This window comes from Solea senegalensis, linkage group LG8 (assembly GCF_019176455.1).
Source record: "Solea senegalensis isolate Sse05_10M linkage group LG8, IFAPA_SoseM_1, whole genome shotgun sequence".
Lineage (NCBI taxonomy): Eukaryota > Metazoa > Chordata > Actinopteri > Pleuronectiformes > Soleidae > Solea > Solea senegalensis.
In genome coordinates, this window is record NC_058028.1 from 313,749 (window position 1) to 341,560 (window position 27,812).

The following is a 27,812-nucleotide window of genomic DNA, read 5'->3' on the forward strand; positions in this document are numbered from 1 at the left end:
ACCGGAGCGCTGGATTCAAGTGTTTAACCGGGCTCTGCGGCTCTGCGGCTCTGCCACTCTCCGCTCCTGTGGGTAAGAACAGAGTGTTTTACTAACTAACACTGACACACGCTTGACTCACACGCTCACATTTTAAACTCTTGCATTGTTGATGTGGCATTTAAATGCTGTGGCTCCGGGAGAAAGAAGCGACCGTGGATGGAGTGGTAGCAACAAGCAGCTGCACGTGAACACGGTAACCTGTGCTCAGTCGTGCACATGACGTCAACAAAAAGCAAACAAACAAATAAAGTCAGGTAAAAATGATGGTTTCATTCCACCTCCGTGTCTGAGTGGACTCGACCAACAGACACCAAAGCGTAGTGGACGTAAGTAGCTAGCTAACGGTTCGATAACTAGTTAACCGGGGCGTGCTAATAAGGAGCTAATAACTGCTACTTAAACAAACTGTCAAAACTCCTTAGTCTCTTACAAGTGAAAGCCTTCAGTTTGTTTGAGAGTCGTACACTTTACGAGCCCGCGGAGGTCCGTTGTTAACTGACGTGACGTAAATGTCGTCATCATCAGCTCATGCACGCGCTTAACTTAAGTTGTGGTACTCACAACTATGTGTTATATTATAATAAACAGCGACAGCAGTCAAATGTGTGCGTAATGTAACATTAGTGCTCTGTTATGTAGTTCCGAGTCCACGCTTTATGTCGTAAACATACATTTGATTAAAAAAAACAACAACTTCCTACTGAAATATTTAAAGCTGCAGTACGTAACTTTTGGCGATTTCTTTTTCTGCCTCTGTTTGGTCTTGGTGAACCAGAACTATGTCACATTATTGACATGCTGTAGAGAATGGTAAACAAAACACATGGTTCCATTCATATCACGGTTTTTGCTTATGACATAAAACAAATCATTTCCTGTGTGCAGTGCAGGAATATAGCTGGGCAATATTGTGAGGGGCAATTAATGATTCTTTCCATAATTGATTAGTCTGTCTACAAACTCTTCACTAATCCAATACTTGTTTGGTCTATGAAATGTTGACAAGTGGCTATCGTTGTTTCCGAAACCTTGAAATTGTGATGCTCTCAAATGTCTTGGTTTGTCCACCAACCTGAAAGTAATCGGTTTTAATGATTTATTGGTGATATGGAGCAGAGAATCAGAAAATATTCACATTTAAGAAGCTGAAAAATCAGAAATTGTGTTTTAATTATTTTAAACCCCTCAAACTGATTAATTAATGATCAAAATAGTTGAAAATAGTAGTGCGGTCATCTGCCTCGACCGGTTGGGGTGAAAGGAAAAATGGGGGACAGTGGAGAGGTGGGGGACAGAAAATGGGGGGAGAGAAAGGACAAGAGGGAGATGAGGTAGAGACAGAAGAGAGAGAGGGAGACCAGCAGCAGATACACAACAACTGTATCAGGTTACAAGTTTATACAGTTACTGATATCGACTTTTTAATTATAAAATAATAATAATGGTGACGATGAGCGTAGCCTCGGAAACTGGATCTTGATCCTGCAACCTGCATGATGAGAATACAGAGAGAGAGAGAGAGGGAAGGAAGGAAAGACACAAACTAGGGAGAGAAAGAGACAAGGTTAATGACATATAAAAAGTCATAATCATATCCTGAGTGTGAGAGAGTGAATGTGTGTGTACCACAGGAAAATCCCCCAGCAGTTTAGTACTATAGCAGCATAACTAAGAGATGGTCCAGGTTTCCCTGAACCAGCTCTAACTATAAGCTTTATCAAAAAGAAAAGTTTTAAGTCTAACTTTAAATACAGAGAGAGGCTCCGCCTCCCGAACTATCATTTGACAGTGCACAGAGTTTGACAACGTAGCATAGCGATCTGTAACGATACATTTGGACTCAAAATTAGCAGCAGTTAGCTTCTTTACCAGGATAGAGCCGCTCATTTGACATTTTTTCCAGGGAGTTGGAGCATTCATCTCCAGTTCTCTCTCTTTCGTGAGTGAAAAAGTGTGTTTATTAAGATTTGTGTTAAATAAGGAAACCAAACTTTATAACATGCTCATATGCTCATAGACAAACACAGGTATAAACCTGACTTTTCTTGGTGAGAAGAGCTTGCAGATGTTTTCAAACATTTTAATTACTAACATCATATCTTAAATTTAGAGCCACACGGTGGTGTAGTGGTTAGCACTCTCGCCTTGCAGCGTGGGTTCTCTCCGGGTACTCCAGCTTCCTCCCACAGTCCAAAAACATGCAATGTGGGGATTAGGTAAATTGGACACTCTAAAATTGACCATAGGAGTGAGTGTGAGAGTGAATGGTTGTTTGTCACTAGCTGTGTGTGGCCCTGCGATGGACTGGCGAACTGTCCAGGGTGTACCCCGCCTATCGCCCGATGAAGCTGAGATTGGCACAGCACCCCCCGCGACCCTCTGGTGGAGGATAAAGCGGTTAGATGATGACTGACTGACTGATATCTTAAATTTACCATCCACTCACAAAAATGATGTTGTGGCCTTGAGCTTTCTAAATTTAAAGTTGTCAGCACATTCGGTTCTTGTATTTGAGGAAATTGGTCCTGGAAAGTCCTTGAATTTGATGTCAACCAAGGTATGGGTACCCCGTAAAACAGTATTATGTGTGGACACTATGTAGATGTGTGCGAGCAGCCCAGATCTTTGTCACTGCTTGGACCATATGAGCAGATATTGCACATTCCATGTACGATGTTTAATTCTGCTTCATTTGGTGGTGTGTGCCTGTTGTTTATTCTTGGTTTGTATGGCAGTTGGCATTAGTTGTGTTGCGTTGCTGCCCTATTCATCCCATTTTTAACTTTCTGTTCTCCTATCTTCTCTTATTAATTATTCTATAGTATTGGTTTATTTTAGGTGGAGCCAAACGGCTCATCATCATCATCTATATCATCATATCAATAGGCTCCGTACTAGTGTATTTAGTGTTCCAAGTAATCAAATGTAATCCCTTCCATTATCCTTTGAGTCATACAGGAAACCAGGGAAAGAAACATCCACGAGCATGGATGCTTGCTGTACTGTACTGTATATATATGTATACCCATCTCTGGTCCTACTCTCACTACAAACTACAAACTTTATTATCTACCAACCAACCAACCAACCAATCAATCAATCAATCAATCCTCCATCTTAAAAGATAACTAAATAATGACTCCTAGTATTTTGACTGCAGTTTGGTGTGGGTCATATTGAGGTTGGCCTCAGGTTAACATGCACAGACAGTAAATTAGATCAGGAGCAGCACGTTTTATGTTGGTCCAGTTAAAAAAGAAAACTTTGGTTGTTAGGTTGTTAGGCCTGGGCGGGGCGTGTTTTTAGACCATGTAATGGTAGGGTTGCTTGTGTGTAAGGCTACACTTACTGCAGTCCATCTCCAGGTTTCTTTTAGTTTCCAACCCTTTGACCTTGCATGTAGTATTCATGGACATGACGTGTTTATGGTGGGAAACGGTTGATGAGTACATGTCTGAATTAACTCTTTCAATGAGGAGGATTGGGGGCTAATTAGTTCACTGGAGTGATTGTTGTAATATTTTCTCACATTTTCTGATTTCTTTGTTATATGTATAAGTACATATATATATGTATGTATAAGTATATATATATATATATATATATATATATAAAAAACCATCATTAGCTTCCAGCTTGAAGTGTTTAAGGTATGTTCTAACTAACAATAAAGACAGTCAGTCAGTCATCATCTAACCGCTTTATCCTCCACCAGAGGGTCGCGGGGGGTGCTGTGCCAATCTCAGCTACATCGGGCGATAGGCGGGGTACACCCTGGACAGTTCGCCAGTCCATCGCAGGGCCACACACAACTAGTGACAAACAACCATTCACGCTCACAATTCACCTAAACCCCACATTGCATGTTTTTGGACTGTGGGAGGAAGCCGGAGAACCCGGAGAGAACCCACGCACACACGGGGAGAACATGCAAACTCCATGCAGAAAGGCCCTTGTTCCAACCGGGGCTCGAACCCGGGTCTTCTCGCTGCAAGGCGAGAGTGCTAACCACTACACCACCGTGTAGCCCGTTTTTTAATGTGATAAATAAAATAAAATGAAGGCACAACTCTGGCCTTTAACATTTTATAGCTGTAAATGTTTAGTGCATTGTAAAGTGGAACCAAAAACTTACACTATGAATTAGCATTATCACATTTCCTATTCAAACATGACATTGGTGTTATAACGTTACAGCAAACTTAGCAGACATATATGTGCTAAGGCTAATGAAATCGCCATCGTTAATATCAACATTTACAGCTATAAGTAAGTAGCTCACTGTTGACGTTCATTTTACCAGCTAACTAGCCAATTAGCTTACCGAGACAACAGTCCCTCTTCATCAGCACAGCGTGCTTTCAGACGCTCGTGCATCATCGTCGTGCTGCCATGGAAGGCAAGTTCTTCCATTGCAGATTTTGCATTGCACATTCTTCTCTCTTATTTTGGTAAAACACTCCCAAACTTTCACGCGCCGTTGCCGGCTAGCCATGATACTGTTTGGGCATAACTTTTCCGGTGACATCACAGCTGACCCCAGCTGATTATTATATTTGATAGTCGACTTATCTTGGCAGCCCTAATACATAACAAAGAAATCATTCAAAGTGAATCATTTTGGTTTGTGGAGAAAACAAGACATATTTTACATTTTTAATAAATTTAAATCATCATTTCCAGGTTGGGGAAACACTGGTGAGCATTTTTCTGGAAATAAGCAGATGACATGAAATGTGTTAGTTGTTGTATTAGGTGTAGGATTGGGAATTTCTATGTACCTCATGGTTTGAGTTAAATACTAATAAATAATAGTTTTTAATGTCAGTTGGCATCTGTTGCCTTATTCATCTCTCTTTTTATTCCCCTATCCATTATTTTGTTTTATTGGTTTACTTGAGAGGAAGACTTTTCTTTAAATATGCCAGGCGTCAACGTTTTTCTCGATGTTTCATTAACATCATTCATCTGTGGAAGGCCAAAGTAAGAATAAAATCCAGTTGCTACCGTGACGTTGCTAGTAACAGACGAGTAACAGAGATAAAACGGTAACCGTTCATACAATTTGCCCTGCTATTAGACATTTTATTTGAAAATGCAGTACTCCAAATAATCAAATGTATTTACTTGCATTATCTTTGAGTAATACAAATGGAACAATACAGGAAACCAGGGAAATAAACATTATAGCAGTGTTTACAGGCTTAATTCAGTCAACACAACCACAAAAAGTTGAGTTTGTCAGACAAAAGACAGCAGTTAATGACACGCTGTGAGGTGGTATTGTGTTCAATAAAGCAACTAAGATTGTAACTGAATCTCATGAGTTCACTCACTGTCTGTTTCCAGGTCGCTGGCATGAGCTGTGGTCTGGATGGCTGACGGTGAGGGACGCGGCCCAATCACGTGACAAGATGCTGGCTCGCAACCGCTTCCTCCTCCTGGTGGTGGTGGGTGGGGCATTGCTGGCCATCATCAGTTTGAGCCTTCAGTTCTGTAAGTTTTATTTTGACTGTTTATGTTTAAATGTGTCACATGTCAGTGTGAGAAACAATCATGTTCTTTTTTTCTGCGTTTGTGTACATACGTGCACTTCCTGTCATTTTTTTCCCATTCATACCAACAACAAAGAAGAGTCCCCTGTAGACTTCCTGTAAATGTCCACCACCAAGAGTGTGACCCTACAAGCTACAACATCTGCTGGTTTATGTCGCGGTCTATGGAATTGTCTCTTTTCCACTATTAAGTCATTGTTTGGCACCTCCTGTATTGTTTTTGTCTAGACACGAGCACAGTGAATGTAAGGAAACCATGGAGAACCATGGTTCAGTAAGAGGAGACACTCACAAAGCACAGGCTGATGCTCCTGGTTCAGTTCAGAAAGTCAGTCCAGAACTTTCTGCCTGAGATTATGACGACAGCTTGTAGGGATGGTCATTTCTAGCAAAAATAAAGGTAGTGAAAGGGATGCACCGATCCAATATTTGTATCAGTATCGGTCTCGTATCGGTGACAATGGGCCGATCCAGAACAGCCGATCTATTCAGTCTAATTCTATGCTGCTCGCTGTGGGTGACGTCGTACGCAGCAACACGCCGTGCGTAAGTTTTAAGTTTAACAGCTAGAGCTGCAACTATTATTTTCATAATCGATTAATGCATTGGTCCATAAAATATCATAAAACCGTTTGTCAAATCTGGAAATGATGATGTTCTCAAATGTCTTGTTTTCACGACAAACCAAAATGATTCACTTTTAATGATTTCTTTGTTCTCCAGAGCAAAGAAATGAAGAAAATACTCACATTTAAGAAGCTGAAACAATCGGAAATCCTCTTTTGATCATGAAAAAAGCTTCAAATGATGAATCGATTATCAAAATAGTTTTTGATTAATTTAGTAATCGATTAAAAATAAATTCATCGATTCATCGTTTCAGCTCTAATACATTGTTGCACATGGTGGTTGTGTGACACTAAACTAAACTAAACTTTTTGGTTTGGTGTCACACCGCTCACTTCTTGGACTTTTACACTTGAGTGATGGCTCTTGTTCATTACATTACATGTCATTTAGCAGACGCTTTTATCCAAAGCGACTTACAAAAGTGCATTTAAACATTTGGGTACAAATAAGAGCTAGAAGTAAGTAAGAGCTTCAAGTCGAACAAACTATGAAGTGCTAGTCATAAGTGCGAAGTTTTTTTTTTGTTTTGTTTTGTTTTTTTTGTTGTCTTAGTCGAGGTAGAGTCGGAAGAGATGTGTTTTTAGTCGGCGTCGGAAGATGTGGAGGCTTTCAGCTGTCCGGATGTCGATGGGGAGATCGTTCCACCATTTGGGAGCGAGGACAGTGAACAGTCTGGAGTTCTGCGAGTGCCTCTGCGATCCTCTCAGTGAGGGGGCAGCGAGCCGGTTTGTCGATGCAGAGCGGAGTGGGCGGGCTGGGCTGTAGGTTTTGATCATGTCCTGGATGTAGACTGGACCGGATCCGTTTGTAGCATGGAAGTTCAGGCATCTTTGCTAATGCTAGATGATACTAGATGAGGCAGACATTCTGTGATGGTTAACCAGTTTATTGGTTAAGTTGTACTAAATGTAATGACGCAGTAATGCATACGTACAACCCAGCACAGTGTTGAAACACTACTATTTTTCATAATCTATTGCATTAGACACTTAGCTGACTATGTGTCAGTACCTTATGTTTGACCTCCAGTTGTTTCCATCAGAAATGTACATGAGTAGATGAATTCTTAATCAGAGCTAAATGTCCCTCAGAAGTGGCGACTGGAGTAAAGCTGCTGTCATGTCATCATTTATTCAATACACAGAGAAGGTTTTGAGCTATTGTCTTGGAGAAGCATGAAATCCTGTGGGACTTCTCCTCATGTTTAATAAATGGTCAGCTTCAGTTTTTGTTCCTATTTTTCTGATATTGCTGACTTTCATTTATGATGTTGTCTGCTCTGGTTTGTGCTCCCCCAGCTTTTGAGAAAAGCCCGTCCATGTGTTTGTTGTTGGAATCTTGAGTGTTGGAGGATGATTGGTGGCAGAGTTAATGCTTCTCTCTGGCTCCAGGCAGCCTGAAATTAGAAATGTGCACAGTGTGTGACACAGCTCACAGGGCTCCACTGAGAGGGCGACTGCTGAGTGTGAGTCAACTGGAGAAGACACTGGAGGCATGTGTAGTTGTGTAGTTGAACTTAAAGTTGTGGTGATTTTTCTTCTCCAAAACAAGTCTATCAGCAGCTGTTGAGTTAGCAGAGCTGCGGGCACTAAGCACATTCCTCCCATTCCTACACTCACTCTTCATTGACAGTTGAAGCATGGACTAAAACATCCGTGACCTTTTTGAGTCGTACAGTTACCGACAGTTACCGACCGTTACCGACAAGAGACAAAACTAAACCCTGGGACACTGAACTGGGATACTTCTGTTAAAACGACCAAACCTTTAATTGTTGGTCCTGAAATATAGGCAGAATTTATTGCAGGGTGTGTTAAATTTATTGTATTAAATGTATTAAAGCAGTATTTTTTAACATTTAACTGGCTGACACACAACAAACCCGACTCACACAGTGTGAATGTGTACGTCGGAGAACTATATGGTGCTTGTGCACTTTTATATTCACCTGTACAAAATGAGATAGACCGTATTAGTCGCATCTGTCCAAAATAACGTCATGAAGAGGAAAAAACAGATTTATTTTTGTGCTGTCAAACGTGAGGGAGAATTCACGGAAACTGACGACCTTGGCTCGGAAGTCCGGTGGCAGTTTGTGACACATCGCGGTCCGTGCTCTGATTGACAGGTGGTTGCGTTGCATGAAGCGATAGCACCAAGAAGGCCCGCCAGCAAAATCATAGATTTTCATTAGCAACTACATGCACATGGAGACGTAACTGCAGCGTTGATAAACGGCGCGCTGTTTCAGAACCCGTTTGTGGACTCGTTCCTCAGCTCTGGCCATCTTCTGTGATTTTTCATAGAAGTAAGAGTTACCTCTGCAGTTTCTTTCTGCTGCTCGATCAGTGCTTTCGGCTGCATACTTTATAATTTGCAGTATAGTTTTTTCTTTTTTGGTGGCATTTTATCTGCGTTCTCTGTCTTCATGGTTTAGTCGTGTCATTTTTTTAGGTGGCGCAGCAGCGGCGCTCAGTTGTCACAAGTGTGGACGGTGCCCTCGTGTGGTCATAGATTACATAGCATATATTTTTCATATCTAAGTCGCTTCTATAGGTCGTATGACCAAACTAATAAAGAAGCGCGACTCACACTCGGGAAAATACGGTAAATTGTTAGCTGAGCACTGGCTGTTCTCTGCCAAGCAGAAGCAGTCGAATTGAGGCCATAGCCACACAGAAATGACGCTTTGCCGTTGTAGTACATATGCCAGGCCTGTAAGTGGTGCTGTAAGCTACACCGAAAATGGTGTGAGACAATGTGAGACACATGCCATGTTGTGAGATATTAGTAGATATAGTAGAGATGCCTCATTGTGCATGGTATGTATTACTGTAGCAGTCGTCAGTGAGGCTTTTATACCTGATGTGGTGTAAAATACAGGAAAAATGAACAATGACTTTTCATGAAGATTAACTTGAAAGTACTTTGATATTGAGATCATATGACTGTGATTACTGCAATAAATCATTCTTTTAAGCATGTTATTGACATAGGACGATAGGCGGGGTCACATCCTGGACAGTCTGTCGCAGGGACACACACACACACATACATAGACAAACGACCATTCACTCTCACACCTACAGTCAATTTAGAGTGTCAAGTTTACAGAATCCTCTATATTGCATGTTTTTGGACTATGGGAAGAAGCCGGAGAACCTGGAGAACCCCCACACACACACACACACACGCAGGAAGAATAGGGAGAAAGGGTCTTTTTGCTGCAAAGGCAAGAGTGCTAACCACTGCACCAACCGCGTGGCCCGCAAAGGGAAATAAAAAATGAAAATTGAAGTTATCATAAAGCAAACGTTGACAACTTTGTGACTTTGTCGTTGTGTTTATTTAGCGACTTCACAAACTCCTGACAACAAATCTACTGACTGTCTGGTATAAAAAAAATAAAAATTAATTAATTAATTAAATTAAAAAAACTTTGACTTATGACTAGCACTTCATAGTTTGGTTTACTTGAAGCTCTAACTTACTTCTAGCTCTTATTTGTACCCAAATGTTTAAATGCACTTATTGTAAGTCACTTTGGATAAAAGCGTCTGCTAAATGACATGTAATGTAGTAATGGTATAATGGTATAATCCTAAATACTTTTTCTGCCACACAAAACATCTAACTGTATTTACTACAGGCAGAGTCGGACACGGTCTGTGTGTGTGTGTGTGTGTGTGTGTGTGTGTGTGTGTGTGGTGCAGTCACTAATCTGTTTTGTTTCTTTGATTCTACACTTTTTTCACCCCGTGTGTGAAATCTCTAAAGACAGAACATCTAGTTCTAGTGATATCTGGAGTCTTTTTAGACTGACTTTAGTTAATGATTCATTCAAGAAAAGCGGCACTGCTGCTGTTGCTTTTGTGAAAAGTCTTCGTGAAACTTATGGTCCTCCATCAACCTGAGAATCCGTGTGTCGGCAGACACACTGGACACAGGAATTATGGTGGTCATCTCGCCCAGCTTTGCACAGTCAGGGGAGATTTTTTTTCCAACTTTATTGATCATTTTTCCATATTTCCCAAAATATTTACATAAGCATTTATTACACAAGTTGTGAACCCTGCCCCCCACCCCCCATCCAGGGGGCATCTCCACAAATACATCCATGCTGGTAAAGAAATAGACAAAGACAAAAATAGACACCGACAAAAGTGACTCAAACCGATCTATGATGACGATTATGGTCGTAACAGCAACAATCTGGGCTTCTGGCACAAGAATAAAAAAAAAAGAAAAAAAAGGAATATTCCAACATTAAAATCTGGTTATCAAGTGAACCAGGGCCAATAAAAGAAACATAAATGAATAAAAGCAAGGGGTCATAAAAGGCAGATTCCTGATATGGGTCATGAATTGTGACCAAGTTTTGTCATATTTACCCTTCAACCTCTTCACTCTATACCTCATTTTTTCTAGAGCTAATCCCAGCATTACATTACATTACATTACATGTCATTTAGCAGACGCTTTTATCCAAAGGGAATTGAGTACAATCAGCCAGGGGTTGAGTTGAACTTGCGACCATGAAGACCAAGTTCGACTCCACCCCTGGCTGATGTAATGTAATGTAATGTAATGTAAGTCTTTTGCACACAGGGTACTGGTCTTAACCACTGCGCTACCCCCACCCCTCTCATCACCTCTCTGACCCAGTGAACATAGGAAGGGGGATTCTTTCCCTTCCTATTCAGCAGTATCAGACATCAGGCCATTGGGACATTAGCTCATCACTGACTACCCTGAAGACCACTAACAGAGGCTCAGGTGCAGTATTTTCCAGGTATCACTGAGAGTGACTAAAAAATTGACGACCAAAACACGTACAAAGATGGACCAAAACATGTGTCTCAAACAAACAGTACCAGACCCTAAACCCTAACCTCAATACTGACATCTGGGACAGTTTGATGCAACATACAGTCTGTCATTAGAATAATGCAACCTGTGTATTTTAACAAAAAACTGGCCCAGACACGTGTGTTCAGTTCATCATCAAGCTGATACCACAGGGTGACACGGGAAACTTTGGACAAGATAAAATAAAAAATACATTTCAAAGCAATTATTAGATACAGTACATAGGTATCTGAATATTTAATGCTTAATCATTGACTTAATTATTTGGCTCTTTTAAAAATTCATTTAGCCAAATTCTGGCAGATACCGGCCATGTAAACCCTGGTGAGGATAGCTGAGATATTTGCCAGCGTGTCGCTCTGATGTTTAACTCCCAGCAGAGATGAGTAGAAGTGTTGTTGAAAATAATGACATAAACTTTAATTTAAAGAGAGTGTGGTGTCAGCACTGGCACAGCGCCTCCTGCTGTGTTGTCCTGTCCTACGTAGGAAACACATAATAAAGTCTTATGGCTTCATCCATGTGTGGTGTGAATGTGGATGAATGTGTTATACTCTGGGTGCCAGTGCTGTGTATGCACTCAGTATGCAGCCAGTTTACAAAAGCCTCATTGTGAGGGTGACTGTGACTAAACTGACCGCTGAAGGTTTGGCTCGCTCAGGCAGACGTGTGTGTGTGTGTGTGTGTGTGTGTGTGTGTGTGTTTGGCAGTGTATTGGGACAGGTTGTGGTAATGAATGAGCTCCACTGTGTGTGCGACTAGACCTCAAGCTACCAAGCCATCGTCAACATGGTCTCTGCTGCTGCCGCACGTCTTTTTCTCCTCCTCATCAGTGGTGAGTTTTTAACTCCATTTACATAGAAGAAAAAGCACAATTCTTCTTAACAAAGACCTTATTGTCAGAGATAGAGAGGATGTTCATATTGAAAATGACATTATCTTTCTGTGATCTTCTCTGTAAAGTTTTCTTTAGGCCTGTTTTCTGTTAGCTGTTGCTTTATGGCCAGTCTTGATTGAGATCACGTTCTCCATTATTGAGATTTTGCTCTTTCAAGATAATGAACATCAAGAGCACTTTGACTGCTGTAGCAGACGGTCCTCAGCTGCCTCCACTGCTTGTGCTTCAAGTGCCATCAGCTGTAGAGAAGTGATGTCCCTCTGCTGAAGTGAGAAATAAAAGCAGAAGTGTCGATGTCGGCGTCCTGGCTCTTTGAAAACAGCTGCTTTACAGTTTACTTCAAAGGTGTTTGTATCAGTTGTTAATGGAAACTTTGTCAAACTCCCTTTAAATGTTTTTACTCCTGAAAATCATGGTCATCTCTGAGTAGGATCAATTATCCATGCAAGCACCAGGATTTGTAGTTGTGTGTGTTTGATGATCCATAATAATAATCATTTTTAAATTATCCGTGGTATTGTAGGTTTAACCTGCTTTTGCATGCTTTTCAAGTCCCAAGCTTTAACTTCTCTATTCATTTATTCTTAAGATAAAGAATGTGTAGAATTTATCGGGTCCATCTAATGTTAAGTGGCTAAAGTCTTCAGTGGCTGGTTATTAAACCGGGCTGTACCAGTACCTCATACATCTGGTCTTTAAAAACCTGTCCTTTACAATCACACCACACGTCATGTGTCCCAGTATATTAATAAGATCTTATCCACACAGAAACAAAACTTTCCCTTCAACAATCTTTTCCTTTTAAGCTTTCTGTAAACATGGCATTGTTTACAGAAATGTCTTCATCCACACTCTGGGACCATTTTCATAAAATAGTGTCTCAGTTGTCCCTGTGTGGGTGAAACGCCTGAACAGCACAAGCCTGTGGAACACACTGCAGATGCTGCTGTGTACGGACTCTGAGTGGAACACACTGCAGATGCTGCTGTGTACGGACTCTGAGTGGAACACACTGCAGATGCTGCTGTGTACGGACTCTGAGTGGAACACACTGCAGATGCTGCTGTTTACGGACTCTGAGTGGAACACACTGCAGATGCTGCTGTGTACGGACTCTGAGTGGAACACACTGCAGATGCTGCTGTGTACGGACTCTGAGTGGAACACACTGCAGATGCTGCTGTGTACGGACTCTGAGTGGAACACACTGCGGCTGCCTGTTGCTTGAACTCACTAACTGTGTGACAGTGTGTGGTGGGAAGCTGATCCCGCTGTAATGTGTGTGTCTTTCTTATGGTGTCAGTCATCACAGTGTTCTCCCCTCATTGTTCCACACAGCACTGATGATTCAGTTTGGCAGTGATGAGTCAATATGAGCAAGAAGAAATACAATTATACTCTAAATATAAGACCAGCAGTGAGGGTAAATAAGAGGCTTATCAGTACATCCCTCACCTCTGCTGTGTTACTGAGCGTTAGTGCTTAATTAATTGTTCTGAGGAGGATCTTAATCTTGGCTCAAATCAGATTTGTGCATCGTAAAGTCACTATCCTTGGTGAATAAGACACTGTAGAGCTTTGGATGTCATGTCATGGTTTCTGTGAACCGTCATGTTCACAGAACGGTGCTGGATTCACAGTCACAGTTCACTGCGCACTTTAAATCCACGGAGATCGACTGTTATATCACAAAACTGCACAGACTGAACATATTGGATCCTTATAATTCCCCCAGTGTGCTTTTTATAAATCTGGAGTCAGCCAGAGAGGACGTTATTCCAAACCTGCAATATACTGACATCTTAACTTTACAAGATCCTCAAGAGCCTCTGACTCTGATTAACATTCAACTCAGGAACCAACGGCTAAACATCGTGTTGTTGTCAATGGAAGCACAAGTGCTGCATTAGCAATTGATAACATTAGTATTAGCTACAGGCAGTTCATAGAAATGTTTCTATTTCCATGAATCTGAGTTACAAACTTGTCACATTTGGTTATGTCTGGGATTAGCTGGGATTAGCACAGCGCCCCCCGGAGGATAACGCGGTAGAAGACGAGTGATGGATGGTTTACATAATGAATCTTGATCATTGCTGTGGTACCTTTGCAGACAAGCTCTTGATTTGTCTCCACTGTCTCTCTGTCTCCACTGTCTCTGTGGATCTGTGATCTCTGGATCTGTGATCTGTGGGTATCTGGATCTCTAGATCTGTGATCTGTGATCTCTGGATCTGTGATCTGTGATCTGTGATCTGGATCTCTGGATCTTTGAATCTCTGGATATCTGTGATCTGTGGGTCTCTGGATCTCTGGATCTGTGGATCTGTGGATCTGTTGATCTGTGGATCTGTGATCTGTGATCTCTGGATCTCTGGATCTCTGGATATCTGTGATCTCTGGATCTCTGGATCTGTTGATCTGTGGATCTGTGGATCTGTGGATCTGTGGATCTGTGATCTCTGGATCTTTGAATCTCTGGATATCTGTGATCTGTGGGTCTCTGGATCTCTGGATCTGTGGATCTGTTGATCTGTGGATCTGTGGATCTGTGGATCTGTGGATCTGTGATCTGTGATCTGTGATCTCTGGATCTCTGGATATCCATGATCTGTGGGTCTCTGGATCTCTGGATCTGTGGGGATCCAGTGAAATGTTCTCCCGTTAGCTTCCCCTGTTTTGTGTCATCTGTCCATCATCGTCACATTGTCTGCTTCACGGTTTTTCTAGTAAATATGTTTATAGGTGAACAATGTTGTTTCCTCTCAGAGGGCATTAGTTTATGTGCTAACACATGTGTACACAAACAACAACAATACACGCACAAACCACCACCACTACTCTGTACAACTGTGCCACCTCTGTGTTCTTCTGTTAACACTGTTCCAACAGCAGAGCAGAGGCAAATGTCTTATACTTTAACTAGCATTTTATTTTGATCCCATCAGTTAAACACAGAACATATGCAAAAGGACGCGTCATTCTCTTTAAATCTGTGCAATAATGATATGTCTCACCTGCAGGTGCACAGATGATTTTAGTCAGAGTTTTAACACATTTTTGAACCAAATTTGAGAAAAAAATATGTTTATTTGTAGACATTAAATTCCAAATGTTTCACTTTATGTGAAAATGGGAGCAAAGACAAAAGTGTTTGTATTTTCTATACCAGTCATCTGCATGTAAACATTGTCAGTGGGTTGTTTAGTCGTCCTCGTATACAAAGGTCTGTTCTAATGAGGCAGAACCTCATTTCTAAGGCCCTGGCTGATTATGTTCCGCACTAAACACAGACATGGACATTTGTGAATGGACCCTGGTTGGATGTCTGTCTCTCAGGAGTCACAGGTCACTGGCATCCAGGCAGTACAATGGTCACTCTGAGGAGTTTGTGGATCGAGAGCTGTTGACATGGAGATGAACTCAGGCACCCTGTCATTGCCTGCTCAGTTGACTCGTTCATGTAGTATTGCCTCTAAATGTTGGATTTGTACATTTAAATACATTTAGATTTTTAGATAATGTGATAATAAAAATCTGGGGGTTTTTTTAACGTCACTGTATAGACCTCCTGACGTCACATGACCTGGTTTGACCGCAGTGAACTCAGGTTGAATCTTTGGTGAACCAGGACTGGTCCCCTGACATGTCATGAAATCTCAAACTTTACTAGTCTGACTTGTTAAAGATCCTGTGATTTTCATTGATTTTCTTGATTGATTTGTGACCCATCAGCATCAGCTGTGCTTTAAACTACTGCTGTTGTGAACATCATCAAACATGAGTTTGTTATCTTTGCCATTGTGAGCATTATGGTTTGGCACGAGCATAGATTTCTATGATCGTTACCTTGATGGATTCTTCAGATCACACACACACACACACAGACTGTGTCTTTTCTCAGTTTTCATATTTTCTAATATTGTCCTAAACAATGTTTTTGCAAATGTCAGTGAATTAAGTCAAGGTTAAGTTACTCACTGCTACCACAGTTTACAAGCCAATCATCCTCCATGATTGCAGAGAACTGTGGGTCGACATGCAGGAGGTCCGAGTGCTGTTCTCCTCCATTCTCTTGATTTTGTCTTGTACTTGGCTCTCTGTTCTCGCTGGTTTTCTTTAAAACCCTCTCTTCTTTTCTTTCTTTTTTTGCTTTTGCCACAGTGAACCTGATCCCGACCACTCCAATAGTGGAGGAGCAACCCTTCAAGGCTATAGATGGAGGCTTTGGGGTGGCTCTGGGAAAGAGCAGGAAGAGAGTGTTCCCGGTGCTGCACATCCAGGAACCCAACCCCATTTTGGAGGCTTATGGTTATTGCAATACCCCCAACCACACAGAACAGGCTTGGGAGGGTGAGAGCTACACTCAAAAACATTCTAATCCAAGTGCAGTGACTTTGTTGCATTCATGTATACAGTATATGATACGTTATGTGATATATTATATATTGTTTGCCTTATTTCTGAAAGACTTTAGACTCATTGAATCATTTATTTCCAAATTTGGTGCATCTCTCCCACTGATTTGACGGCTGATTTGATTGATATCGTATATAATTTAGCAATAATGTCAGATTTATTGTGTCAGTACTCGGGGGGGATGTGTTAAATCATTTCCTCCCGATTGCATCATCCATAAAGCTTGCAGTGAGCTCTCTACAGCGCGGCAGTGTGGAGCCTGGTGTTTTTCTTTCCTCTCACCACTGAAGACCAGCTGGAGAAGACTCTGCTCATACTGTAGACCTTTAATGAAAGCTCTTTGACCTGAAGCACTTTGTGTTTCTTTACCTCTCTCTTCTGTGTGTGTGTGTGTGTGTGTGTGTGTGTGTGTGTGTGTGTGTGTGTGTGTGTGTGTGTGTGTGTGTGTGTGGTGCCATGAAACAAGTCGTGGTTCCCGTGAGACCTCCTGATTCTGAGGACTCCGGGTCTGTAAGACTGGTTTTCCCCGTTTAACCCTCACATGAGTCTGAAGCTGTCTGCAGGTCTTTCTGCAGGAAGTGCTCACACACACTTTGTCATTTACACAAGCGTGTAAGCTACAGTATGTGATGTAAACTGATACTTTTCATTGGTAGTGAATTACATCATTAAAAGCCTCTTGTTACCATTCACTGTGCTCTTGATACTCTCTTACTGTCAAATGTGAACTTGCTGATGGAGGCAGAAGTTAAATAACTCAATTTCACACATTGCTTACATACATACTTCCCTTGGCTGTCTTCTAACGTGCTGTTTTATTTCATATACGTAATATAAGCTAAGCTTTTATGTGGCTCTCCTCTGACAGGTCACAGTCCTGCCGACTACAAGCTGCTCTCTGTCCACGTCATGATTCGTCATGGCGACCGTTACCCGCTCTACTTCATCCCCAAGACCAGACGACCCTCCATCGACTGCACCCTGTCCGGCAGCAGGTACACAGTCTAACTGTTTCATGCATCAGCAACAGAGAGTGCATCTGCTGTGCTCTGGTGCAGATGGATCAACACAAACACATCTACTGTCTCTCGAGGCAGATTCAACCACTTGAGCAACATCCTCATTTAGCAGCTCTGGCAGAGAAGGAATGAAGGTGGAAAACAGAAACACTTACACACTGAAATTAATATTTCTGTTTTGATTAATTATACTGTAATCTGTCATCTTTATCTTTTATTATGTAAGCAATCTCCTCTCACAGTGACTCTACCGTTCTGTCAGAGGGAGTTAAATATAAGTAGGCTTACTTCAGCACTGGAGCTTCAAGAGTCTGAAATCAGCACTTTTACGGTTTATGTGAACATGAACTGAGGTTTAGGTGAATTCTAAATATGGAAACACGCTTTCACAACTTTCAGATGCAGAAAAAGTCATCAATGCTGTGTTTCTGTCACAGTACGGTTCAGTTTGGTAAAGCCCTGGGTCAGGCTTGCCTTTTGGTTGAACAGTATCTTTACTTCAGCGAGATATGTAGCGCGACATCGTGCTGGTGTGATGACATTGAACACAACATAACAGACAACAATGGAGGACATTCAGCAGCTCTTTTCCTGCTTGTTTTTCCGCTTGTTGAAGAAATACCAGTCGCAAAGGATGTATGTTTTTCTGTCGCCCAATCAGCGCACTGGGGTGGGCGAAGACGGCCCAGCTCCACCCTAACTATACCATGCCATACCATACTGTACTGTACTGTACCGTACCGTACCGTACCATACCATACCATACCATACTGTACTGTACCATACTGTACCATACGATACTGTACTGTACCGTACCATACTGTACCATACGATACTGTACTGTACCGTACCATACTGTGCAGTACCATACCATACTGTACCATACCATACAGTACCATACCATACCATACCATGCCATGCCATACCGTACCATACTGTACCATACCATCCAGTACCATACCATACCATACCATTTCACCTCGAGCAGCAACCTCACCTTGCATCTTCCACATCAGCTTTGCACATCTGGATGTGAACAGGCCTGGTGTAATATTATGAGTCTGCACACAGTTGTGTTTCAGAATGATATGAATCAGTTGATGTGTCGTGCATATTTGATTATTAGATATTTTCAATATACTTGATCTGAAAGTAGGCCATCCTGCACAAAAGCCTCTTATGTTGGAGGTTGCAAAGCTTTCACAGTTGACTTTGAAATTTCCGTGTGTGTGTGTGTATAGTGAGAAAGTAGATTTTTTTTTTTTTTTTTACAGCTGATCCCTCTAGCAAGCTTTTCTTCCTCTTTACATCCTGACTGTGGTAGTCAGCTCATAGATGTCATTTAGAGTCACGCTCCACAAGCCTTTTCTCTGTCTCTTTGGTTACACTCTCAGTATACTTGACTGATTTTATAAAACCAGATGAAATGCACTAAGTCATATTGTACTGAGGTGTAGTGCTGTTGGTGTTGTCATTAGCTTGCAGTCCTTGAAGGTCCAGTGTGTAAAATGTAGGTGAAATTCTTTTGAAGACAAAATGATTGTACTTCATTTTTATAAGTGTATGGTGCCTGTTCTATTTCTATCTCTGGAAGAGCACCACGTTTAACAGCAGCCCACAGTGGGCAACAGTTTGGATGCTAACTGAAGGCTAACACACTTGGAGGAGAAGAGTGAGGTGTGGCATATTCGTCTGTAACCTGCCGCTTCATAAATAAATGTTGCTAAATTTTACACACTTTACCTTTAAAATAACATAATCAAACTACTGAGCGTCAGGGAGCGCAAACAACAAAATCAAAATCAAAACAAAAATATTTTGACCTGCCTCATACCTGTATCATTACATGATATTTTTTTTACGATATTTTATGTCGTGCCCCCCTCCCCCCCTAGAGGACAGACATGTTTCACGCCTTCTGAATTGAAATACTGTTGAGAACCTGATAATGTTTATTTATTTATCTGAATGAACCGCCCTGCCTCTCACGTTTTTATCTATGAATAAACACAGTAACAGTGTGTGCACATCAGTCTGTTGCATCTTTAGTGTGTTCTCTTCACCATGGTTTTGATGTTAACTTCAATTCCAAACATTTGCCTGATGAGCGTGACAATGCATGCACTGAACTAACCGACACGCACACCAGCCCTTCACCTGGAAAAGAGGAAGTGAGCAGCAGTAAAGTGATGCTGTGATCTGAGAGTGGATGGAAATGTCTACATGTTCATGTTTTATAGGGAATAAGGATTCCACATCTTTTATTCATCAGCCATCAGGATGTTCTTTATGTGGGAAAAAAACATCCACTGTGGACTCTCCCATAGACTTTAGTTTTGTATTTATTCTTTAGGTTAAGTTATTTTTTGGTTTTTGTGACTGTGCTGTGTGTCGCCCTTGCAAATATTTCCCACTCTAAAGTTGATGATAAAAATGTTTTTAGCTCACTGGTCAACTTCTGCATTGTGTGTGTGTGTGTGTCACTGACTGAAGTCACAGAATGACACTGTAAAACAACAACAACAACACAAAGTGTAGTTAAACATGATCACTTCTTCAGAAGCTTGTTCACTCTTCAGCCGTTCAAAGCTGTTAAACAAGAGTTTGAACGCTGACGTTGAGAATAAACTGTGTGGCTTCGATGGAACATTTGTTCTGTGTCCTGGTAATAATGTAGGTACTTCTCTGTGTGTGTGTGTGTGTGTGTGTGTGTGTGTGTGTGTGTGTGTGTGTGCGGCTGTGTGTGTTTGTGTGCGCCTGGCACCAGCTTACTGTCTCTGTCTGCGGTTAACTGAAACTCTCTCTTCAGTAGGACACATCACCCACTCTCTCTCTGTCTCTCTCTCTCTCTGTGTCTCTCTCTCTCTCTGTCTCTCTCTCTCTGTCTCTCTCTCGCCTGTCTCTCTCTCTCGCTCTGTCTCTCTCTCTGTCTCTCTCTCTCGCCTGTCTCTCTCTCTGTCTGTGTCTCTCTCTCTGTCTGTCTCTCTCTGTCTGTGTCTCTCTCTCTCTGTGTCTCTCTCTGTCTCTCTCGCCTGTCTCTCTCTCTGTCTCTCTCTTTGTCTCTCTGCCTGTCTCTCTCTCTCTGTCTCTCTGTCTCTCTCTCTCTGTGTCTCTCTCGCTCTGTCTCTCTCTCTCTCGCTCTGTCTCTCTCTCTGTCTCTCTCTCTCTCTCTCTCTTCTCTTCCTTTCATCCCGAGTTGAGAGCATGCCATCTCATTTCCTTTTCTGTTTATTAATTTCCCTAATTCATCCTACCTTTTTACCCCCCCCCCCACATCCATCTGTTCCTAATCTCTTTTACTGGCCTATCCAGTGATGATAATCCCTGCGTAATGTCATTGGGATCTGTAATCTTCATTTAGCAGCAATCAGCTGAATAGACAGTCTGGCTGTTTGTCCACACTCGTGTCCCTCCTCGCTGTCATCCCTGTCACTCCAGCATCAGTAGTTGTGTTCATGACTTAAGAAAATAACAGCCTTGAAAATATAAAGTACAGGGAAGTATTTACACCAGCAGCACTCGTGTATTTTTGTGTCTGTGACATCATGTTTCCAGTAAAGCTGTAATTACAGGTGAGATTGAAGGCTCGTGATTTTAATGCCATGTTCCTGAACCAGTCCACCATCACTATGGAAACTGTGTGTGTGTTAATCTGAGCACGCTGAGCTGCAGCTCTCACAGATATATATATTAAACTGTAATCCTCAATCATCTGTAATCTATGAGATCACTAACTGTTCATTTCACTGCTCTCCACAAGGTCAGTGTGTGTGTGTGTGTGTGTGTGTGTGTGTGTGTGTGTGTGTGTGTGTGTGTGTGTGTGTGTGTGTGTGTGTCCCAAAGCAACACATTCCTTGATCTTTTTATATCTCCATCTCCCAGATTCCCACCCACACACGTTAGAACATGAGTTGTAGCACAGCAGTGTTAGGGAGACACCTAGTGGTGGATGTTGGGACTGGATTTTACAATGGTTACATATTAACATACATAAGCAGTCATTTTTATGTATATTTACAAAATACAACCCTGACCCTGGACTGAATTTTACATTTATTTTGAAATGAGTTGAGGAAGGAAACTGTGACAGGGTTCATGAAGGCGAGGCAGTTGAGTTTGTGTTTACACTGTAGGGAAATCTAAATGATAAGAAGCCATCGCTATTATTGCAGTTTTAAAACCACTGCAATTCAGATTTCTGTTGGGAACAGTTTTAAAACGGTTTAAATACTGAAAATATGAAACGGTCAAAGAACTTTGCAAAATAAAAGAACATAAAAATCCCAGTTTGAGGATTTTGGATATTCATGTGTTGGGGCAGGAGGTGCCCCTCCCTCTCTTCTTTGTTTTTAGCCAAGAGTTTCTCATTCTTAAAAGACATATTTATACTTCAGTCTGTCCATTTTATAATATATAATAAGATGAAGCACAAGGCAAAACAGCTTTTTGCAATTTAACACAAGGTGCATGTACGACCGAAACTGCACTTCTTGCTGTCACTGAGCAACTCCACACTGCCAGGGCTGCCTCTCTCTCCTCTGTGCTCATCCTCTTGGACCTTTCTGCAGCGTTTGACACAGTTCACCACCAGATCCTGACTTCCTCCCTTCAAGAACTAGGTGTCTCAGGCTCTGCACTTACCCTACTCTCGTCCTATCTTCAAAACCGAACATACAGAGTAACCTGGAGAGGATCCGTGTCGGAACCCTGTCCTCTAGCTACTGGGGTCCCTCAGGGTTCTGTCTTGGGCCCTCTCCTCTTCTCTCTATACACCAACTCTCTTGGTTCGGTTATTCGCTCTCATGGTTTTTCCTATCACAGCTACGCCGATGACACCCAACTCATTCTCTCTTTTCCCAGCTCCGACACACAGGTAGCAGAACAGATCACCGCTTGTCTGACTGACATCTCTCAGTGGATGTCTGACCATCACCTGAAACTCAATCTCGACAAGACTGAATTTTTTTTTCTCCCAGGAAAGGGCTCTCCCACCACAGATCTAACCATCACCCTCAACAACTCTGTGGTAACTCCTTCTCACACCGCAAGGAACCTCGGTGTGACACTTGACGACCATCTCTCCCTCACTGCCAACATTGCTGCAACAGCTAGATCTTGCAGATACATGTTGCACAACATCCGAAGGATTCGGCCTCTTCTAACCCAGAAGGCGGCACAGGTTCTGGTCCAGGCTCTTGTCATCTCACGCTTGGATTACTGCAACTCCCTCCTGGCTGGTCTTCCTGCATGCGCCATACGACCTCTGCAACTCATCCAGAATGCAGCAGCTCGACTGGTCTTCAACTTACCAAAATTCTCCCACACTACACCCCTCCTCCGCTCCCTTCACTGGCTTCCGGTAGCTGCTCGCATCCGCTTCAAGACTCTAGTGCTTGCGTTCCATGCTACAAACGGATCCGGTCCAGCCTACATCCAGGACATGATCAAAACCTACACCCCAGCCCGCCCACTCCGCTCTGCATCGACAAACCGGCTCGCTGCCCCCTCACTGAGAGGATCGCAGAGGCACTCGCAGAACTCGAGACTGTTCACTGTCCTCGCTCCCAAATGGTGGAACGATCTCCCCATCGACATCCGGACAGCTGAAAGCCTCCACATCTTCCGACGCCGACTAAAAACACATTTCTTCCGACTCTACCTCGACTAAGACGACAAAAAAAAAACAAAAAAAAACTTGTACATCGCACTTATGACTAGCACTTAATTGTTTGTTCTACTTGAAGCTCTTACTTACTTCTAGCTCTTATTTGTACCCAAATGTTTAAATGCACTTTTGTAAGTCGCTTTGGATAAAAGTGTCTGCTAAATGACATGTAATGTAATAATTTAATACTTATATCTTCAGCACGGGGGGTCGAAATAGCGATTTGATGATATATCGTCGTCCTTCCTTCCAGTACGACAATCGATGCACCAAATATCGATATTTTAATGAACAGTTAAGGTTCAGTAATCAGTCCCTTCCTGTTTCACGACTTGATCTCTCCTCACTGCTGCGCTGCTCAATGACTGAGAGGAAACTTGGATGGAAGTTACCTGGATCTACCCAATCACGTCAATACTTAGACTTTATGCTCTTTGTTCTCTGTGCTGTGGAGAAATAGAGAAATCCTGTCTTCCAATATATTGATTATCATTGTGAGGCACCTGTGATTCCCCTGTCGTTCTGTTTGTAAAGCGCTCCCTGACGTCCATGGAGAAAATCAGTGATGTTGATGCAGCCGTGCATCAATGTCGGTGTTTGAAACCCTGTGTTCAGATTCAGTGACACAAACTGAACAAAGGTGCAGCAGTGGTTTTTCTCCTCGTGGTGAGATAAAGCCGTCACACAGACATCTAAGGCACAGTGACAGTAAAACAGTTGTGTTGTAGTAAAGTGTGCTCTTCCCTCACCTCTCTCTAGGAAGCCCACCCACCCTCTGCTGAAGTCCTTCATCAGCCACATGAGTCAGGGAGGACAAGGCCACTGGGAGGCTCCACTGAGCTCAGTTCCCCGCCTGCCCAACCACAGTGTCTGTGAGACAGGAGAACTCACACAGACAGGTGAGCATCAATGTTTCATTACAATGCATAACACATGACAGTGATGATATCTTTATATTATGATTCTCTAGTCCTGGTGATGATGGAGATGTTTCACACAGCCTCTCTGTGTGATTGTCTCACACACACACACTGAGCACCTCACACAGCTGTAACATGGTGTCAGAATTCACTACCAAACCAAGCCCCGCCCCATTCACTGACCCACACTCTCCCTCCCTCCCTCAGCTCTCAGCCTGTTTCTTGGCATTGGCAGTCGTTGGCTTCAGTTCCTGCTCTCCTTGAACTCCCTGGTGTGGACTCATTCTTTTGCTTTTATTGAATAGTCTCTGTCTTTTTCCAGGTGTGGTGCAGCACCTCCGCAATGGGCAGCTCCTCCAACAAGCCTACAAGCATCACAATCTCCTTTCCCCGGATTGGGCGCCCCGTCAGCTGTGGGTGGAGACCACAGGTAAGGGCCGGACTCTCCAGAGTGGACTGGCGTTCCTCTACGGCTTCCTGCCAAACTTTGACTGGTCGAAGCTGACGGTGCGTCACCAGTGGAGCACGTTGTACTGCGGCTCGGCCTGCGACTGCCCCGCCAGGAACAGATACCTGGATGAGGAGCAGAGGAGGCAGTATCGGCTCCGAGTGGCCGACACCGAGCTGGAGAGGAATTACGTAGACATGGCGCAGACTTTGGGAGTGCCCACTCGCCAGCTGCGAGCTGCCAACCCCGTAGACTCCCTGCTGTGCCACCTGTGCCACGACCTGTCATTCCCCTGCGTTCCAGCAGGTGGGTGTCTGACAATGGCACAGTTTGCTGTGATTCGCCGGCAGCAGCTTGATGATGAAGCGGATCGCAGAAGAGTCGGACTGTACCATAAATACGCCATCCTGGCTATGTACCCCTATCTCAACCGAACTGCTTCCAAGATGGAGCGCGTCGCCAAGAGCAGCGAGGCTGGCCGACGGCCTCGAGCAGCAGGCGAGGAGGTCTTCACCCTCTCCTCGGCTCACGATGTCACCGTGGCCCCACTGTTGAGCGCTCTGGGCCTGGAGGAGGCCAGGTTCCCACGGTTTGCCGCGAGGGTGGTGTTTGAACTGTGGAGGAGTCCCCCAACAACTCAGGGGCAGCCGAAGAAGAAAGCTGGCATAGCGAAACACGGGGAGGTGTTCATCAGGGTGCTGTACAACGGCGAAGACGTAACGTTTCATACCACGTTCTGCCGCTCACACGAGCGCCGTGCCGGCCAGCCTCTCTGCCCGCTGATGAACTTCCTGTCTTTTGTCAGGAGAGACATGTTCAGTATCGTCAATGCCACTTCTTACCAGGACGCCTGCTTCACACACTCTGGTTAACACGGCGAGATGAAGGTTCTGCTCACAGTGTCTTAAAAGCCCATTTATTTTAAATGTAGTCCTTTAACATTCTTGTGCACAAAGTGAGTGAAACACACAGACTCACTTCTGCACAATCTGGTCAGTGTCAGGTTTTCTCTGGGGATGTAGAACCAGTTTTAGGAGAGTTGTATGTGTGATCAGATAAAGATACTGTACATGTCAGTGTTTGTTTCATTGGTGACCAGGTCCGAACTGACCCTTTCCTTTGGGATACCAGAGTAAAAGGGTGTGGTACGGTACCTGACCGGCTCCACCCACGACACTCAGCTGACTGGGCAACAGAAAAATGTCCCTCCCTCGCGTCTTTTCTCGTACGACGACTTGTTGGGACAAACAGCCACAACCTGAGCGGGACAGACAAGCTGCTGGACGTCCTCCATTGTTGTCTGTTGTGTCGCGTTCGATGTCATCGTTAGTCGTACGACGTCACGCTACAAATTCTTTTTGTCTGTTAACTGTGTCCATAGTGTTGATGCCATTCCTGCATCAGTATTAAAACACTTCCATGGTGTTTAAGGGAATTGTGGAGACCGGAGAAATGTCCTGCCAGCATCGATGTCATATGAACTATGCAGCACAAAATGAAATGGATGCTTTTGTAGTGGTCTCATCACTTCACAAAGCTCTGTTTGTACAACACTTAGCCACTTTATTCCTACATTCCATGATACGGTGGAATTGTAAACATGTCTGTAAGAAATAAAGGGAACAAAAGCTGGAAGTTCTGCTGGATTCAACATTCCTGACAAATATTTTTGGAATAATTGTTCAATGAAAATCCTCTTTTTGGCTAATTGGACCACGTTACTCATTTGTTTTAAACATGTTTATTGCAGTCTTTGTAACGGCTTGTTTCTTATAATTGTTGTTGATCTTTTTTCTTTTTATTAAAATTGATTATGGTACTTTGATACTTTGTTTTGAATTCACTTTCAATTACAGGGCATTTGTGTCTACTTTTTATCTTTGATAGAACTGGTCACGTCCCATCCATTTTGTGTGAAGGATACAAAAAAAAGATTTACTTACTTACTACAAAACTTTATTTTTAATAATAATAATTTTCAATGCAGTTGTGATTGTTTTTGATGAGAAGTGTGTTGTGATATGAAGAATCCACTCATTGCAGCTTCTTCTTCTTCTTGTATGTATGTAATAAAAGAAGAAAAATATTAACAGACCCATAATGCAGTACTTTATAGAATCAGGTGTGATAACAGATACAGTTTACAATTTTCTCAGTGAGTCTCCACAAAGTGAATTTTGACATTTTATCCCATTGCTCGTGTTTGACGGACAGTCAGGCGTGTCACACAGAAGCCGCTCCGGGCCCATCGTTACATAGTAACTTCAGTCTTGGCACGTTCACTTTATCCATGAAGAAAAAAGAAATAAGTATCAGCGCGTTTATCATCCTTATCGTACATGTCACACGGTTCTGCTGTAATGTAACCAAAAATATGAAAATTGTCCAAAAAAAAACTATACAAGTCCCAATCAAAACAATTCAATTCAGTTGTGAGCAAAGTAGGTGTTACCTCCTCTTTAACCCAATATATACTGCTGGAGTGGGAGGTCCTCTGCCCCTCCCATCCAAAAATCACAATAACACAAGCATGATTACTATAACAAACAACACAGATAATAACCCACAATAATTATTGTTCCCACCTTTAATAAACAATATTAATAGATCATTAATGTAACTACAAAAAGTGACGTCATGTAACCCACCCTTGGTGAGGATTACTGTATTTTTTTGAAGAAGTAATTAAATGAATTCTAATAATATATTTGAAGTGTTTATTGTAGTTAACAGGCTGGAGTACTAAACACGTACTTAACATTAAAACATTAGCAATGATTTGATTCTATTTAAATTGCTATCAGACACCATTATATTATTTTTCACTGTTTTGTTATGATTTCCCACAGTTGCGTCAGTTTCGGGCGGTTTACGGTCAAGTCCACCAGGTGCCTTCTGGGATACACTTTCCCGAAGCTCGTCGTGTCCGTTAGCTCCTGATATGAGAGTGGAAATATTACAGTGGACTCGCTGACTGTCATTTTATTCCACATTAGGTAAGCCTCTATACCTTATGTCTGTTAATCTATCACCAGTTTAATGTTTGTATTTTTTAAGCACTTTTTTAAGTGATGTGTTTGTGCGGGCTCGTCACTAGCTAGTTAGCAGCTAGTTAGCTTGTCACGGAGAAGTGCGGATGTCGTTAAAACAAATATACTATACACTGCTTTATTGTTCAAATGTTACAGTGAGTGAGTGAGTGAGTGAGTGAGTGTTAACATCATTTCTGTGAAGTGTTGAATGTCACTGATGCACTGTTTTCTAATGTGTTGAGTGAACAAGCTGAACAAGGTCTAGTGTGAGCTGCTGACTGCTGAAGGACAAGCACCGCGTCTACGTTAGCTCCG

General features: G+C 42.5%; 1 protein-coding gene across 2 annotated transcripts; it reads left to right on the forward strand.

Moving 5' to 3' along the window:
- On the forward strand, positions 1 to 26,290 carry pxylp1 (2-phosphoxylose phosphatase 1). Of its 2 annotated transcripts, XM_044032813.1 has the most exons (6): positions 1 to 72; positions 5,392 to 5,538; positions 16,159 to 16,347; positions 17,282 to 17,408; positions 23,857 to 23,996; positions 24,340 to 26,290. In XM_044032813.1, exons 2-6 carry the CDS (start codon positions 5,457 to 5,459, stop codon positions 25,335 to 25,337), a joined length of 1,536 nt encoding a protein of 511 aa, XP_043888748.1. In that variant the 5' UTR covers positions 1 to 72; positions 5,392 to 5,456; the 3' UTR covers positions 25,338 to 26,290. The 2 variants fall into 2 exon arrangements, with proteins under 2 accessions (XP_043888748.1, XP_043888747.1); XM_044032812.1 differs by lacking the exons at positions 1 to 72; positions 5,392 to 5,538 and adding an exon at positions 11,861 to 11,931.
- Positions 26,291 to 27,812: the final 1,522 nt, after the last annotated feature.